The sequence below is a fragment of the Silurus meridionalis genome, chromosome 10, assembly GCF_014805685.1.
Source record: "Silurus meridionalis isolate SWU-2019-XX chromosome 10, ASM1480568v1, whole genome shotgun sequence".
Classification (NCBI taxonomy): domain Eukaryota; kingdom Metazoa; phylum Chordata; class Actinopteri; order Siluriformes; family Siluridae; genus Silurus; species Silurus meridionalis.
In genome coordinates, this window is record NC_060893.1 from 20,298,753 (window position 1) to 20,316,520 (window position 17,768).

Genomic DNA, 17,768 nt, shown 5'->3' on the forward strand with positions numbered 1-17,768 from the left:
AAGTTTTCAGGTTTTCAGGTATCTATGCCAAATCTGTGTCATTGTGTCTGAGAAAAAAGTCCAAAAGCAGTCCAATGCAAATTTAGAAGTACTGCCAAAATATCTTACCAGTGGGCTGCTGAATGCAAAAATTCCAGGAGTTATGACCCTTGGCCTTTGAAATCTGCTCCTGGCAGAAGTGCTAGAGTTCACTCTGTCTCCTGTTGGGTATTCCTGGACCTCCTCCAGAGAAAAAAGAGGAGACTGTCTAATCTGCTCGTAAATAACCTCTTCATCTTGATCAGTTACTCCTGCCAGAACAGCCAATCGGGTTGCTGCAAAAAAAGAACCATGTCATCAGCAGGACCAAGTGATTATAGAATAAAATAGTATGTTGTTTGTGTATTTTTGAGGGAAACCATCCCAGAACTAGTGCAGTTGCCCTAAACTCACCATTATCCTCATGAGGGAATTCCGTTCCCATTATAGTGCAGCGGCGGAACACCATTTTGTTCTCAGTCAGAGTCCCTGTCTTGTCTGAGAAGACATATTGTATCTGCCCGAGGTCCTCTGTGATATTAAGAGCACGGCACTGGACGCGGGAGTCTTGCTCCTCATCGTACAGGTCTAAGTCTTGAGTGATGAAGAACACCTGACCGATCTTCACCAGCTCGATGGACAGGTAGAGCGAAATTGGAATCATCACCTGGACAGAGAGGTAATTCTTATAATTTGCTTCGTGACCACCTAGCCCATTGCTGCTGTAACAATTGATGGATTTTGTGCATTGTAGGTGCATCGAAGTATAAATAGATATGATTGTGTACAAAAAAATGGTTTTGATTGATAGCATGCCAACCTTTTTTCTCAACATTCAGAGTTTAGTGATGCCATAGTGGCAACTGTCCGCAGTGAAAAATGACATTCTGGAGACCCTGGAGAGCGAGTCACTTTTTTTTATACATTGAGACTATTTAAAACAATATCTGTACTTTTTTTTACTGCAGTAATTTTGTTTGTCACTGTTGACACAAATGGGTTCAGGCTATTTGCTCCCATGTATCATTTAAATGAGACAGTTAAAAGTTGAACAGACAGTGTCTGTGTGTGTGTGTGTGTGTTTGTGTGTCATATATCATTTTGAGAATTATAAAAGCTTTTACCTGCAGTAGGATAATCATGGTAAGGAACATGTAGATCCCTGCCTGCAATGGTTGGATAAAACTCCCATCACTTTCAGGAATAAAGTAGATTGGTACAGTAGGGAAAGACTCCAACCAATAGATATGACCTATGAGAACAAAAGAGAAAATTAGAAATGTAGAGATATTAATTTAGTACTTTCTTAAGATACTTTTATAAATGAGTTTATTCTGAGTAGTTCTCTCGAAGTTCTGCCTTATATAAGGAGGAGGAAAAGCAGATTCTTCACAAGGTCATAACAGCTCTTTCTGTCTACATCTGCTGTGGGATCATCTGTCATGCTGTGAAAGCTCAGGCAAGATTGAAATATAACATCGACCGTGGCTTCCTTTGTGTATCAACACAGAACCTTTTTGTAAGGTCTGGATTGAGTGAATTTTTTGTGTATCTGTTTTATTATTATTATTTGTTTACATTTCAGTCAGCCACACGCCATCCAAGTGCACTAGTTATGTATATTCGTGGTGTAACATTACACACAGTTCACGCTTCTTTACGTACCTCGGTTTTTTTACAGTTAGGGGGAAGGAATGTTATTTTACTTTACTTATTTAAAAGAATATAGTGTGTATAGTATCTTACAAAAGTGAGTACACCTGAGTACACATTTCAGCAACCATTTTAGTATCTTCTCAAGGGACAATACTATTGAAATGAAACATGGATATATTTTAGAGTCAATGTACAGTTTGTATAGCAGATTTACTGTCCTCTAAAAATAACTTAACATACAGCAATTATTGTCTAAATAGCTGGCAACAAAAGTGAGTACACCCTCAGTGATTACATCTGTACTTTGTGTAACTGTGCAAAGTCACATGTCCTATTCATCATGTTCATGTTTTTGTTTGCTTGACAGAACCATACAAATGTGTGTATTTTGGATTAGAGCAGTTCAAATGTTGTGCTAAAGAACCAAGCAAATTGTGTCTTGCCTACAGTCAAGCATGGTGGTGGTAGCATCTTGGTCTGGGGCTGCATGAGTCCTGCTGGTACTGGTAATCTGTACCGCTATAGAAGCTGCACATTGACTACTCTAAAATATGTCGACGTTTTTTTCTAAAGTATTGTCCCTTGAGAACATATAATAAAATGATCGCTGAAATGTGAAGGGTGTACTTACGTGTGTGTGTGTGTGTGTGTGCATGGCATGTTTAAGCAGAAGACCTCCTTCCTCCCACTTACCTGTGGCTCCTATGAGACACATACAGAAGAGCAGAAGCAGACACAGGAGCACGTCCATGTTCATCTTTCTCTCCAGCTTGCTACGTTTGTACCTCGGCTTGTCATTGTTTAACATGGACTTTGTCTCATGGCCTACAATGGGGAAAAACATTTATTAATACTGAATAAAATGATGAAGCCTGTGTCACTGAAGAACCGTGTCTAATTTGTATAACATGCACAGGTTTTTCCTCCTTCCTATTTCATTAGCTAGAGATACATCAATGAAATGATTTTCTAAATCTTAATACCGATACTAATAATAATATGAAGATTACCGAATGTGGCATCAATAAATTCTGACAAAAATGACACAATAAGAGTATGTATTTCTACTATTGTTTTAACAATGATTTGACTATTACTGATTTGACAAAAATATGCATGATACAGCAGATGAGTGGACAATAACATGACTATACCTGCATACACCACTATCCCTGATGCATGAGCTGTATTTCTGACAGTGCATCCACGTAGTAATAAGTTCTCAATGTCAAAACCTGTCTTCTTGTCTTTTTCTCTGTTAGAGCAAACACATACAGTACGTATATACAGGCATTGGATAAAACTGAAATTCACTGCAGGAGTAACAGATTAGCTGACACATACAGAACCTGCGATCGCTGATTTGTATACCAGGGCTTCTTAAATTTTTTAGAGACAAAAAGAAATTGGATTAAAAAAAAAAAATGTGACGAATTGAGAGAGTGAAACGACACACATCTAGCAGCTGCGAGCTGTTCCTCATGCAAAATGCAACATCAGACGACCTGTAATAGATGTCGGTTCAATAATATGTAAAGCATGCTGCTTTGCATCTCAGTGATCCGAATCGTGTGCAGAGAATGCAGACTACTAGGAGGAGTCAAACCTAAGAAATTTCTTCATAAGCATAATCCAGTTGTTTGAATATTAGGCTCATGGTTTAAATATTTATAATAAGTTCCTTTTTAACTGATTAAAACCCTGGACTTTCTTTTAAAAGTTGGTTTTAATGACAGAACACATTAGGCACTTCTACTCTAACTTTTAGTTTGATAATGGAGTGGAAAGACTCAGGTGGCCTGCACAGAGCTTTGACCTCAACATCATAAAACACGTTCATATTGATTTGGAATGCTGACTGAGTGCCAGACCAGACCTCCTCAAGCAACATCACCGCTCAACCTCACTTATGCTCTCGTGGCTGATTGAGCACAAATCCCCACAGTCGACGCTCCGAAATCTAGTGGAAAGCGTTCTCAGAAGAGTACAGGTTATAAGAGCAAGCAGTGTGTATATACAGTATCTGATGACTTATAATGTTAATGTAGTTCTAGCTGTCAACATTAAAAGATGAATGCTGAAAAAAACCACTTTGCTGCTGGGTGAAAGGATTATGACCAACTTTAAAACAGTCACGTCCAGTTTGTAAGTAGCACCACTAAAACAAATTAAATCAGTGTCTGGCCCTCAGTTGGTGAAATGGTATACAAAGAGTTGACTGTGATTCAAACTGACAGCTAAACTGCCACAAGCGCCAATTTATCAAGACTCATCATCGCAATTCATTTGTGACTGCTTACATAAGCACATGTTTTGATGATGACCAAAAACCAGATAATGAAAATGAAAGGTGTTCTGAGTAAAAAGTGAGGTCCATGCAAAGACCCCGGTTTACTACCTACAGTTCAACTGATAAATCACTGATAAAAAAACGGATAAAATTTGCACTACACTGTGTCTGTTTATATTCACTCTCGGGTATAGTTTTTACAGTTCTTCCCGCGCAGTTCTGTATATTCAGAGTATACAGTGGGTTTACTGGTCGGCACTATCTCAGGTTTTGCGTCTTGTCTTGTGTTGTCTGTCTGTACTGTCTGTCTGTACTGTTTTTCGTCTGCACTGTTTGCACTCTATGCACTTTATGTAGCTTGTGTTGTATTGTGTTGTAGCTCTGTTGTTGTTTAGTGTAGCACCAGGGTTCCGGAGTAACGTTGTCTCATTTTTACTGTGTACTGTGTATAGTAGAAATGACAATAAAAGCCTCTTGACTTGACTTGACTTGACTTGACTTGACTTGACTTAATCAGCTCTTAATATAAATGCTGACATCTTAAAATGAAGTGCTGACAAACTACTGAATAAGAGAACCTAGTTTTTATTTAATTCAATTCAATTATATTTGAATAACACTTTTAATATGAAAATACAGATATTAAAATTTTCAAAAAGGCATCAAGAAAAGTAATGTCTCCATCTACCAATCATCTAATCTTCTACCCATAGTGGTGTTCCTCAATGCAATTATCTGTATCTGATTAGATCTCAAAATGTCCATACATGTACCAGATTCTCCTTTACATTCAATTTAAGAGTCAAGAAGCTTTTATTGTCATATCAACCATATATTGCTGACGCAGTACACAGTGAAAAGAGACAACGTTTCTCCAGAACCCTGGTGCTACATAAAACAACATAGAGCTACATATAGAACACAGAGCTGAGGATTAAAGTAAGTGCAGACAAAAGACAAAGACAATACAAGACAGATACGCAAAACACAAAATAGCACCGACCAGTAAACATACTTGTAAACATGAACACTTCTTCTTCTTTCAGCTGCTCCCATTAGGGGGCGCCACAGCGGATCATTCGTCTCCATACTCCCCCTGTCCTCTACATCTGCCACTTTCAACCCAACTACCTGCATGTCTTCCCTCACTACATCCATAAACCTCCTCCTTGGCCTTCCTCTTTTCCTCCTTCCTGGCAGCTCCATCCTCAGCAATCTCCTGCTCCTGCTTCTCACTTACTTTGTCCCCAAAACGTCCTACATGCGCTGTCCCTCTAATAAACTCGTATCTAATCCTGTCCATCGTCATCACTCCCAATGAAAACCTCAAAATCTTCAGCTCTGCTACCTCCAGCTCCACATCCTGTCTTTTATACTTGTAAACAGGAACACAAAATGTGAAAAACTGGGCCACACTCAAAGGGCAGAACTGAAAAAGCTGACCAGTCAGAGAAACGTATGTATGGATATGCAGTGACAAGTGGATTCTAAATGATCTCAAAGCACATCAGTGCCTCCCTGTAGTAAGTACGGATAATCTAAAGGCTGATCCCTGCAAATAATGTTGATGCTGAATCTGTGTTTAATGTTTCAGTATTGTTCCTATACCCATTTGTTGCAGTATTACTTACAAAAGTGTGTATGCTTTATTGTGATTAGTTTCTGAATTACCTGTTTTTTTCCCCAGTATTAGTCACAGTAAAGAAATTCTTTCCAATCTAAGCAAAAGTAAAATGCTCATTTAAAAGAAAAAGCAAAATCAGTCTTTCAGGAACTGAGTTTGACCAACACATATAAACTTTTCTTGCCTCAGATCTATGGACATACCTGGAGGTTCATTCCTGGATCATGTGACAGTGATTGTGATGACCGATATTCTGCTTTCGTTTTAGGGAAAATGGGGTGGTCCGGAAAAGACAGACTGAATATTTCTTACAGCATTCATTGGTATGGATCAGGCAAATTGAGAGAGGAAGTGGAAGCCTGATGCGGTTGATCATGCATGAAATTGACTGTAGAGGGGTCTCTAGGATACTTACAGAAAGCCATTGAAATTGTTCAGGTCGATGTTGGGCTTTTCGCAAACCACAGTGCTGTTGAAGTTTAGCGGCTCAAATGGAGAATTCTGAAACACAGAAGCAGCAAACTAACATTGTGAATAAATAGAAATCATCCTACACTCAGTGAACATTTTTATTGAATATGCCTGTTTTCTTGATGCACCTTGTACCATGGTCATACTCCATACTCCAGTACTGGATATTTGTGCTGATAGACCCTCAATATCAATATCAAAAATCACAGCACTCATGTGTTACCAAATAATGTTGCAACTAGTAAGATGCCACTACCATGTAAATACCACTCCTGGATTGGTCCTCTCTTTGGGGGGCTATAATGCTTTTTACTGGATCCAATGGCAGGCTGACAAACTGTATAAAAAGATGGCTAACAAAATAACCGTAGACCTACAAAATAGCCTACATTGTAGGTTCAATTCAAACAAATGGTCAAGAAGTGCAATCAAAATGCTTGGTTATGTTGCTGGGTCAATGTGACGTAAATTTCTCTGATAATCGGAAATACTGCTGGACTGGAAATCAAGGCTTATTTTCTCAAATTGTCTTCAGTGTATGTGGAAACAACCACAACATGCCTGAAGTAAAAAATAAAAAAGATACAAGAAGCGTTTTCATGTACAATCATCTCAAGGTACCAGTTTATCAAAACAGAAATCTTATGTCAGTTTTAACCAGAAATACTGTATATTATATAAACAAAAGCTTGTGGACACCTAAACAACAATTTCTATGTTCTTTCTGAACATCCCATGCAGTATTTAGCCCTAATTTCTGTTATAATAATCTTCTTTTTTAGGAATATGATGCTAAATGAACGTTACAACATCCAAAGACATCATATACAACTGTGTGTTTCGAACTTGGTGACATCAGTGTGGGGAAGAACCACATCATGCTGGAAAAATTCTGTCCCAATACTTTTGTCCGTATAGTGCTCGGTTGTCAATATTAACCACTGACAAAAAAAACTATTCTAGCTGATCTGGCAACAAAAGTTGTTCATAGAAAATTTGAAAGATTAGATTAAATGATTTACATTTAAACAGTTACCTAGTTATGGGCTGGTGTCTATAGCTTGGGAATGTAATTATTTTTTATGATATTTTTCAGCCAGTCAGCCAACAGCCAACATACTGGGTTAAAACAACCCATGCTGAGTTAATCCATATTGGACCCAGTGATGGGTTTCCAAATGAACTCAACCTGGGATATTTTTAGCTATCTTTAACTATATTTGAGAGGGCTTTATTATAAGGTACTACAATTCATAATTTGGCCAATGTGTGTCATTTTAATGTCTAATTTTCTAAAAAACTTGAAACTGAAAAAAAAGATGAAAAAGTCCACACTTTCTTGTGCAAAGTGCATCATCAGCCAACCTGTAATAGATGTAGATTCAGTTATATGTAAAGCACGTTGTTTTGCACAGGTTGTATGCACAGAATGCAAAATACAAGGAGGAGTTAAATTAGGAACTTAGCAAGAATCCTGAGCTCCTATTAGTACAAAAAGAAAAAACACCCAAAGCATACTGATCCTGATCAAAATCTGTGCAGTTTAAATGTTTTATAATTATCATAGTAAACTATGCAAAGCTGTTATTTGGGGTAATGTTGTATATCCTGGAATGATTCTGATCATCTGATTGTTGTAACCACATGAATATTAATGAGGCCAGGTACTGATGTTGATAGAGGAGATCTGGGGTGCAATCAATAATCAGGTTCATCCCAAATGTGTTAAATGGGGTTGAGGTCAATGCTCTATGTAGGACACTTCAGTTCTTACCTCCAAACTTAGCAAACCATATCTCTTGAAGCTAGCTTTCTATATAGGGGCATTGTGGTGTATGGAACGGGTTTGGGTCTCAGTTCCAGTGAAGGGAAAGTGCAATGCCACAGCATACAAAGGATTTAGTTAAATATTAGTCATTTACCTACAGGCTTTCAGAATAAGATCTTTTTAATGAATCCTTTAAACCCACAGGAGCATGTCCAGGCCTAGGCTTAAATATTTTACCCTAACTGAAGACTTGTCATTACTTAATAATTGTATAGTAATTAAATAAATGAATAATAAGTCTTTAATAAAAGAGTTTAACAGCAAAACATTTTAATGAACAGCAAATATATTCCCCCAAAATTAGCTTTTTGACCATGGAAATCTTCTATTAAAAGGGCATCTTAGTTTCGGGTAACATATAAGCGTTTGACTAATGAAGCCATTTTGCAAGCACACAATCTATGTTTTTTTTACAAAGACCCTCACCGGTTTGGCGAAACCAGGCACCACTTTCCTCTGCTTGAGATTGGTCTCGCCATCCAGATTGGCCGTCTCTATGTGGCACACACCATTAGGGTTGGACGTGTGCAGGAGCAAGATGTCTGCTGGGATGATCTCATTGGAGAGCACTCGGACAAAATCCCCCACCCGTACATCCTTCCATCTTTTCTCCACAAAGCTTCGCTGGATCCTGGAAAAAGACAGACAGACACTCAGCTAGTGACCTGGAGCCCCATCGTGCAAAAACCTGCTCTGGATTAAACTGTGTGCCTGGATTGATTTAGAGCTTATATTAAAAATAAATATGTTTTCATTGAACCATAAAGTTGATCTTGTTGACAGCTCAATGTTGTAAATTCATTTTTGTACCTAAAATTTGTTGATCAAAGAAACATCACATTTGTTTATGCACGTGTTTGTTTGTTTTTTTACCCTTATTCGAGATACAAATCTCTTTTTCAAGTAGAAGATGGCAGCACAGTAATTACAACAAATATTATAAGTCTTTTGCAATAGTTTGGGCCAAATCTGTGGCCAAATGAAATGTAAAAGAAATAAGCAGAACTGCAAATGATTCAAATGATTGGATGATACCAATATCAAGATTATTATTTTATGCATAATGAATTTTTGAAAAAAATATTTTGCCATTTGCTAAATCTTTTTTTTTTTTAGATCTGATATTGCCTCAAGAAGGAAAAATTTGAATAAAACTAGTTTCATCATTATGTATATGCAAATCAGCCTTTGAGACACCATTTTTATGTTGTGGTTTTATGTGCCAGGACATAATAAATATCATCTGTTCTTTAGCAGGTCTTTAAATCACACATTTTATATGTGTAGTTTACACATAGACTTAATCGCTAAATTACATTTAGCTCTCTTATCTTATCTTGTCTTGTTTAATGAGACACTATGCTACAACTTTTGATAGAAAGTCCTGGAAAAAAATGGGCCAAGTGCAAAATGTGAAATTTGAAGCTTTTAACAGTTTTAACAACAAATTATCAGTCAGGCAATGAGCAAGAATGAAACAAAATGCACTCCTGTGCCACCATTTGATTGATTTTGCTCATGTGGAAGCAACTGTATGCAGTCTAATTGTATCCAAAGTTAAAATCATAGTAATGATTAAAATATTTGATGTGAAATTTAACGTCACTCAATTTATTCACTTATTTATTAACTGTTTCCTGTTTTGAAGCTCCTCAACATTGAATCGATCAACACTGATACTTCATTGGGTGAAAAGATGTCTGCAGGTACCCACAAGACATTAAAGAAATCAAAGGGAAATCTACTAGTAAGTTACTTTATTAATTTGTTTAATATTCGCTGATTCTCAGAATAACGAAATGAAAAAGTCCATCGGCCCATTTCTATAACGAGTATTGCTAATATATAATTGTAAGTGATGTAAATAATCATTTTGTAAATTGTAACCCACAGTAATTTAGTAGTAACCAAAATAATGCTCATTTAGTTTTGTGTAATCCTACCCCTTACACTTACACATATTTGCTTACAAATACGATTGTCATTTTAGTGTTTGGAGCCTGTAATAACTTTCTTTCGGCTTCTCCCATTAGGAGCCTGTAATATCATGTGTAATTTCTGTAAAGGTCAAGTCAAGTCAAGTTTATTTGTATAGCGCTTTTCACAACAGACATTGTCTCAAAGCAGCTTTACAGAAATCAACAGTCAAGGTGAACGGTGTGCATTTATCCCTGATGAGCAGCCGTGGTGACTGTGGCAAGGAAAAACTCCCTTAGATGTTATGAGGAAGAAATCTTGAGAGGAACCAGACTCAAAAGGGAACCCATCCTCATTTGGGTGACATCAAGAGTTTGATCATAAATCTTTCAACAATACAGAACACTGGAGAGTGAGAACTAACATGAGTACTGGAGTATAAGATTATAAGTGCAGTCTTTCTGCAGTCTTATACAGTCTTTATGGTTATAAAACATGATCAACATTTGTGATCATCACAGTTTAAAGGTCTGCTGCTGTGACCAGAAAAGTCCCTCAAAGATCAAGAAAGTACTCTATCCATTAATTTACAGGCATGATAAGGTTCATCATGAAATATCTTATTGTTGACACAGTATAATGTTATATCATTTAGAAATCAGCAGGTAAATTGAATTCCCTTACCAACACAGTCAGCAAGTGATCTCTATAAAAGCTTGATCATGGTCAGATCCCTGATTGTGTTTCAATCAACATTAAATTAAAAAACAAAATGAAATAAAACAGATAAATAAAAGATCATCTTTACCATATTACCTGACCTGACTTATTCTCTCTAATCTAGTTAGAAGAAAAACTATCACCTCAATCCCCCCTTTTCCCCCTTTCCAGAATGTGATGAGACGGTGTGACAGTAAGTCTCCTTATCAAAATATGCACTATATTCAGAGGCTAGACACAAAACCCTGGATGATGGTAGGTTTCATCAGGTATGCAGCCCGACACGTAGGACGAGGAGGGAGACACCTACATGCATGCCACAGCAGCCTCTCCTAAAACAAAAAGCCTGCCAGACAACAGCTTTCTCATATTTGGCATACCGGTTATGTCCAAAAGAAATCCCTGTTTTGTAAATTAAGTATTGCGGCATGTAAACTCTCAGCCTGCAGGTATTTTGCTGATCAATAGACAGATTACCTGTTTTCAAAACAAATACCTTCAAAACTATTTAAAGCACAGTCAGCGATAAGCAGCTGATTAGTTACATAATCCAAGTGGCTCAGTCCATATAAAATGCACAAATTTTACCCCCCAAAAAAACGCTTCAAGCTTTGAAGACGGACAGAAGAATCTGCAAAATCTAACGAAGATGTCCATTTTTTCTGCCAAGTCTGCCTAACTGCTGGCGTTCTTAATTGAATTCGCCCGTAATCCTTATCTTAATATGTTGTAATTAGCTTCTATTTTTGTCTTCTTTCCACATTCTGTTTCAGACTTAATTCAGTTTATCATAATTGTACCTGAGTTGCGAAGCAGTTCTACTTTCTAAAATGTAAAACAAAAAAATGAACAATATTTAAAAAATAGTACTAACTAATTAAACTGTGTCTCAAATTTACTTAAAATTATTATACATTTTTGGTAAAAGTTGTAGAATTTGGATATACATTTGCCCTCCACTTTAATCGGAACACCTGTACTGTTGCTTTTAACAATTTTTGTTCTTTTTTAATCAGAAATGATCCAATCAGCGTGGCAGTAGCGTCATTCTGTATAGATCAAGAGCTCTAGGTAATGTTTAGAAAATGTAGAAGATAGGTCTGAGGCTACAGTAGGGGCAGGTTCAGGTAAACCAGAACAATTGGGGGTTGCTGGGGGGTTGAAGATTTTATTTTGGTTGAAAGGAGAACCTGATGCGGTCTTCTGTAGTCGTAGCTTATAATCAGGCTCATAATAGCCTCAAGGCAGGTCAAAACACTCACCTTGCTCCTCTTAACTTTCTCATTTCCACCCATAAATCTGCTGCTCACTAGATGTTTTTTGTGTTACACACCATTCTGAGTGAACTCTAGACACTGCTAAAGGGCTTCCAAAAGATGAGCTGTCTCTGAAATACTCAAACCAGACTGGCACCAACAACCATCTCACAGTGTATATAATCACTGAGAATACATATTTTACTGATTCTGATGTTTGATGTGAACATTAACTGGAGCTCTTGACCTGTACTTACATTTAAAGTGCTGCTCTTACATCTTATAAGTTTAGGTATTCCTATTAAAATGGCACCTAAGTGTATAAATACAATGTATGCCTTGTAATTAAATAATAAAAAAAATAAGTGCAGAACAACATACAATAAGATAGTAGATGACATAAAAGAAATAATATTCATTATGCTAAAAAATTAAATATGAAAAGCTGAAAAACTCAACAAAAACTACTACTAAACAAATATGTCTAATAATATTAATAATAATAATCGTTATTATCGTCTTTCTCATCATTGTGTATGCATGGATGATTGAGGGTTTTTTATATATTTTGCTTAACATTCAACACTTAATATATGAGTAAAAGATTTGGACTATACAGTACAAATGACAGGAAAGAAGTGAAAATCTATATAAAAATACAATATAAAACACACCATAAGAAGGGTTTAAGTAATAAATAAATAAATAAATACAATACTGTAAAAACAACAAAACATTAAAATCACAAAAGGCAAAGCAACAATGTGCTCTGATTCTCCTTTACACAAAAGCAGAATAATCATTTAGACATCTTTGATTGTAATAATAAAAGCCAGACACTAATACAGGCTAGACATTTCTTTTTTCAAGGTTCAAGACTATGCTGATTATCTGCGGAGATTGACAAGCCGAATACCAATTTTCGAATCTTCCGAATAATTTTAGAAAGTGATTCCATGCATTTTAAAGATATGACCAAGTAAAGTGTTATATTCTTTGGTGTTATATTTTCCACCAGGTAAATCAAGTAAATATAACACAGTAGAAAATTTCAGATAAATGAATGTGTTTTAAACAGTAAAAATTAAAAAAACATAAAAAAAGAGCAGATAAAATCTTTAAAAACATTTCATGTAAAATGTGTCACTAGTTGCCCAGAATCAGAGGTGGCAAACATACACACATCTTTCACTTAAGTAGAAGTACAGATACTCATGTTTTTAAAGAGTCTGGTGAAAGTTAAAGTACTGACTATACTTTTTTACTCAAGTTGAAGTAAAGAAGTTTGGGCTCTGACATGTTTTTAAGTAAAAAGTAGTCACCTGTTTTAGTGTCACGCTGGTAACTGGACGTCACGTCATATTAATATTAGGGCTGTCAATTAATTAAAAAAAATATAACCGTAAATTAATTGCACATTTCTATCTGTTCTAAATGTACCATATATTAATACTTCATGTTTTTAATACTCTAATCAACATGGACATGGACAAATATTGATGCTTTATGCAAATGTTTATTATTAGTAAAACCAAACTCAACATAGAGCATGGAGACAAAATAATATTGTAAACATTTTAAAGTTATTATGGTGTTTTAAATGAAGTAAATCATCAGGACACCAAACAGAACTTTTGCTATGTTTCCACACGGACTGTTAATGAGGTGATACCGGAGCAACTGTACCTCTTCTAACTTTCATACCGATTATATGATCAGAAAACATTTGTATTCGATGTAATTTCTTTTATTTAATAGACTTTTTGAGCCTTCTATACATATATTTATTATGTCTTCAGGTTGTTTTATTTGTGTGTCTGTGAAGGGAGACGACACAGACGGCAGAAAGCGCCCCCTGTCTGTTTGTTTTATTTGAATAAAGCACAGCGTTTTGTAGTTATTATGTGTGTTTCGGGATAATGATGAAAAATGCCACAAAACGCCCCGGCGCGTTTGTCGTCCCCAGAGGGTAAATTGTGAAAATGCTGAACATTCACTATATAGATCGGCTTTAAAATGTGCATTTGGATACGAGTTTAACACTGAAAAAACAGATCAGGGTTGGGTAAGTGCTAAGTAAATAACACACACTGAAATAAAATGTACATCAGCGTGAGTCAGAGCTTTCAGAGAATCAACTACAACAGACAAGAATTCAATTCATAACAAAGTGCATATCATGAGGCATCAGTAAGGCAAGAAAGTTTTTGCAGAGATTTTTGCAATAAATATGGACGTGTTAATAAATAAATTTTACTATAGGAAATTAACTTAACTTTAAGGAACAACAACTAAGCTATTACATAGTGTGTTCTAATGGTTCTCAGGTAGAACCCATTCATTAACTTGATGTACAATATAAATGCACAAAAGGTCTGGGACATCTAACTTTTCTAGCCATTTGTGGTTCTTCCCCAAACTCTTACCATACAGTTGGAGGCACACATTTGTATGTCTCTGGATTTGGTAGCATTATATATTCCCTTCAGAACTAAAACCTGTTCTAGCATGACAATGTCCCTGTGCACAAAGCCAGCTCCAGGAAGCTGTGCCTTACATGGGTTGTAGTGGAAGATCTTGAACGGGCCTACCATAGAGCTCTGATCTCACCTCTACTGATCACCGGTGGGATGAATTGGAACGCTGAATGCACACCAGGACTCCTCACTACTTGACTTTAGTAAAACCCTCGTCTCTGAATGAGCACAAATCTCTTCAAGCTCACTCCAAAATCTAGTGGAACATCTTTCAAGAAGGGTAAAGGTTATATAATAGCAAACACAGACTAAATATGAAATAGGATGTGTCCAGGCTGAACATTCTCCATATAGAACACAAGCAGAGAAAAGATGATGATGATCAGGTGATCAGGAATGTATCTGCTCCCAGTCATGTTTACATCACTGGGTCCCTCTGTCTCATCCATGTGTACCCCAAACTTCTTGTTGCCTTCTGTGTTGCTCATTGTTTGCTTTGTAAACTAGTCTACGTCTGTGGTGTGTGAGAGCCAGAAATGATACACCAGTAGTAGATATTGATCATCAATAATTGGATTAAAACTAAAGTCATGAGTCTGTTTTGAAAATGTAAGAAGTAAAAAGTACAGATATTTGTGTACAAATGTAATGAGTAAAAGTAAAAAGTTGTCTGAAAAATAAATAGTGAAGTAAACAACTGATACCAGAAAAATCTACTTAAGTACAGTAACAAAGTATTTGCACTTCATTACTTCCCACCTCTGCCAAGAATATTCCATCAAATAAGTTAACAAACGTGGTAGCTAAAACAGTTTTTGCTGTTCAATCTGAAATCATTATCATTTTTAATCCAGCAGCCTGAAAAGCACGCAATTCAGATTCTTCTGTGAAATTTCATCCCTTTACATCACAGTTCAAACACCCAAACGCAGAACACCTACAGATTGGATTTACCTTCACGTAACCCCCGTGATGTGTTGTTTGGGCTGTTTCTCTGCTTATACTTCCTGCCCATCAGCAGGTTGTTATCACGAAACTAATTTAGAGCTGTACCTGAATGTCTACTGTAATTTTCCGTGCGCTTTATTACACCGTCAATAGTGTCAGAAGCAGCACTTAGGTCAAGAAGAATAATTATTGTTGTCACAGTGTGATGACACTATCAATCGGATCTCCTGAGACGAAAACCTGCTGCTTCGACGCCTCTCTTACACACTGAACACAACTCCATGATTAGGTGCAAGCGATTATTTTTGCGATAAGAACTTCACCAGAGGAAGACGAGCAGTTGCAGGTTGTGATGGCTCAGCTGTCTTTTTTTAGCACTAAACAATCAGCAATGTGAAAGTACAATTATAAACACATATAGCTGTGAAAATGATAATGTCTATATCTATATAATTAGTAATCCAAATATCTCTATCGGTATTGGATTAGATTTAAACCTAAAGTATCAGATACAGTATGTATTATTATATGGACAATGGCATTGTATTTTTATCATATACACTGTGCTATTGTTCTTATCGTGTTGTGTTGTGTTGTGTTGTGTTGTGTTGTGTTGTGTTGTTAACACACATGCATTTTATGTAGTCCTCTGTGTAGGTCTTATGTCTTAGATAGGTCTATGTTGTTCTATGTAGCACCTTGTTTTTAGAGGGAAGTTGTTTCATGTGTTCTGTACCAGTGCATTTCATTTCATTTTACAATCCTTAGGAATGGATAATGTGATCTATATGGCTTGACTTGACATGAAGAGGGTTTTCTGGCTTTTTCATTGAATACTAACACTATGTACTTTGGAAACACTGGAAACCACTTGAAAATAAATCCAGGAAGTAGAACTGATAGCAGTGTGAATGTGTGAATGTTGGAAATCTGGGAGTTCAGCTATAGCACTCCAAATTCATCAGGTCTCAACTAGACATATGTGTGTGTAGAAAATCTCTCTGGCAATGTGTGTAAATGTAGTTTTCTTTCATTTTCTTATCAATTTCGAACCATCACAATTCAGAGCAGGCAGTTATCAAGGATGAATAAATGAACAGTATCAGTGCAACGCTCAGTGCCACACATTTGTAGTGTGCTCACTTGCACAACGGCAAACCAAACATCACCTGTTCACACAACTTTTTCGTGCATTATTATTCCAGCCCCATATATATATATATATATATATATATATATATATATATATATATATATATATATATATATATATATATTACACAGTGGAACCTTAATACTCGTGACCTTGACACAGAAATCTTACATTATGTTTAATTGCTCTTTTGGGTTTCCCACTCCACTACATTCCATGGGGTTTAAACCATGGGGCAAAGAGAGAAACATCCAGAAATGCTGACTGGTATGCTCTAAAAACAAACCAGGGTGGGGTGTATAATAACTAAAGTATTGCAAAATGTGCAAACAGGCATGACACAATACATTCTGGGTATTCATTTAGCCTAAATATATACACACACCCAAACACATTATTGCACAACTTAAACTTTAGAATAAAGGCTATATTACTTGTTGGCTATGAGAAAAATGCATAAAAAAAATAAACAATTTTTATATATATATATATATATATATATATATATATATATATATATATATATATATATATATAAATATATATATATATATATATATATATATATATATATATATATATATATATATATATATATAAATATATATATATATATATATAGTAGGAGATTGTTATTGCTAGCAGATTTACAACGGTGTTTAATTTTAACAATCTTAAACATTTGGTACAGTGAATAGATTGCAGTTTTTATCTGCTAAAAAATTCAGAATTCTCTTCTTTATTCACTTGCCAACATTATATAGTTAAAACAGCAATTGCTGGATGCAATGCAATGCAGCTATATGATGCAGTTATGTGCTAGAGGATGAGCACAGTGGTGTTGACGATGGTATTGTCAGAAGAAGCTGAATATTTGGATCTGTTTGAGCAAAGGTTAGAGATAAAGAGAGGCGAAAGATGGACGGATTAAAAGACTAAATCGCTGATTCGCTCCAGTTTTTAGACAGAAATAATATAAAGAATAACTGAATTAAGGGTAAATTATAAAATCGTTATGAAATCATGATAATTTTCTGCTAACCCTTAACCCTAATTGTAGATGTTGAAAAAAAGTCAGTAAGAATTCAATGAATGAAATAAATCATATATTCTTTAAATTCATTTTCTTTTATATGGTTGCTAGTCCTATGGTCATGGTCAATGTATTATGGTGTGGCACTGGAGCCACAATTAAGCACTTGAATCTCGCGCCCCCGTGTTTATCGTGGAATTGCATTCGCCACATAAATAATTAGTTTGGCTGATTTTCCCGGTCTCTCACAGAGAAAATAGCAGATAGCAGAGAAAGAATAAACTTATAGGAAATTGTTTTAATGGAGTTTTTTTGTTGAAATAATGACATTTATATATTAAAATATAATTATTAATTATAAACTGAAGTAAAATATA

The 17,768-nt window shown here is 35.8% G+C and overlaps 1 protein-coding gene across 1 annotated transcript in view; it reads right to left on the reverse strand.

Moving 5' to 3' along the window:
• atp10b (ATPase phospholipid transporting 10B) overlaps positions 1-17,768 on the reverse strand; it is a 42,021-nt gene that overhangs the window by 18,086 nt on the left and 6,167 nt on the right. Inside the window, exons 2-8 of the mRNA XM_046858678.1 lie at positions 8,314-8,518; positions 6,004-6,089; positions 2,829-2,929; positions 2,368-2,499; positions 1,143-1,270; positions 433-685; positions 109-314 (exon numbers count right to left, since the gene is read on the reverse strand). Coding sequence (XP_046714634.1) covers positions 109-314; positions 433-685; positions 1,143-1,270; positions 2,368-2,499; positions 2,829-2,929; positions 6,004-6,089; positions 8,314-8,518 — 1,111 coding nt within the window. The remainder of the gene's footprint in view (positions 1-108; positions 315-432; positions 686-1,142; positions 1,271-2,367; positions 2,500-2,828; positions 2,930-6,003; positions 6,090-8,313; positions 8,519-17,768) is intronic.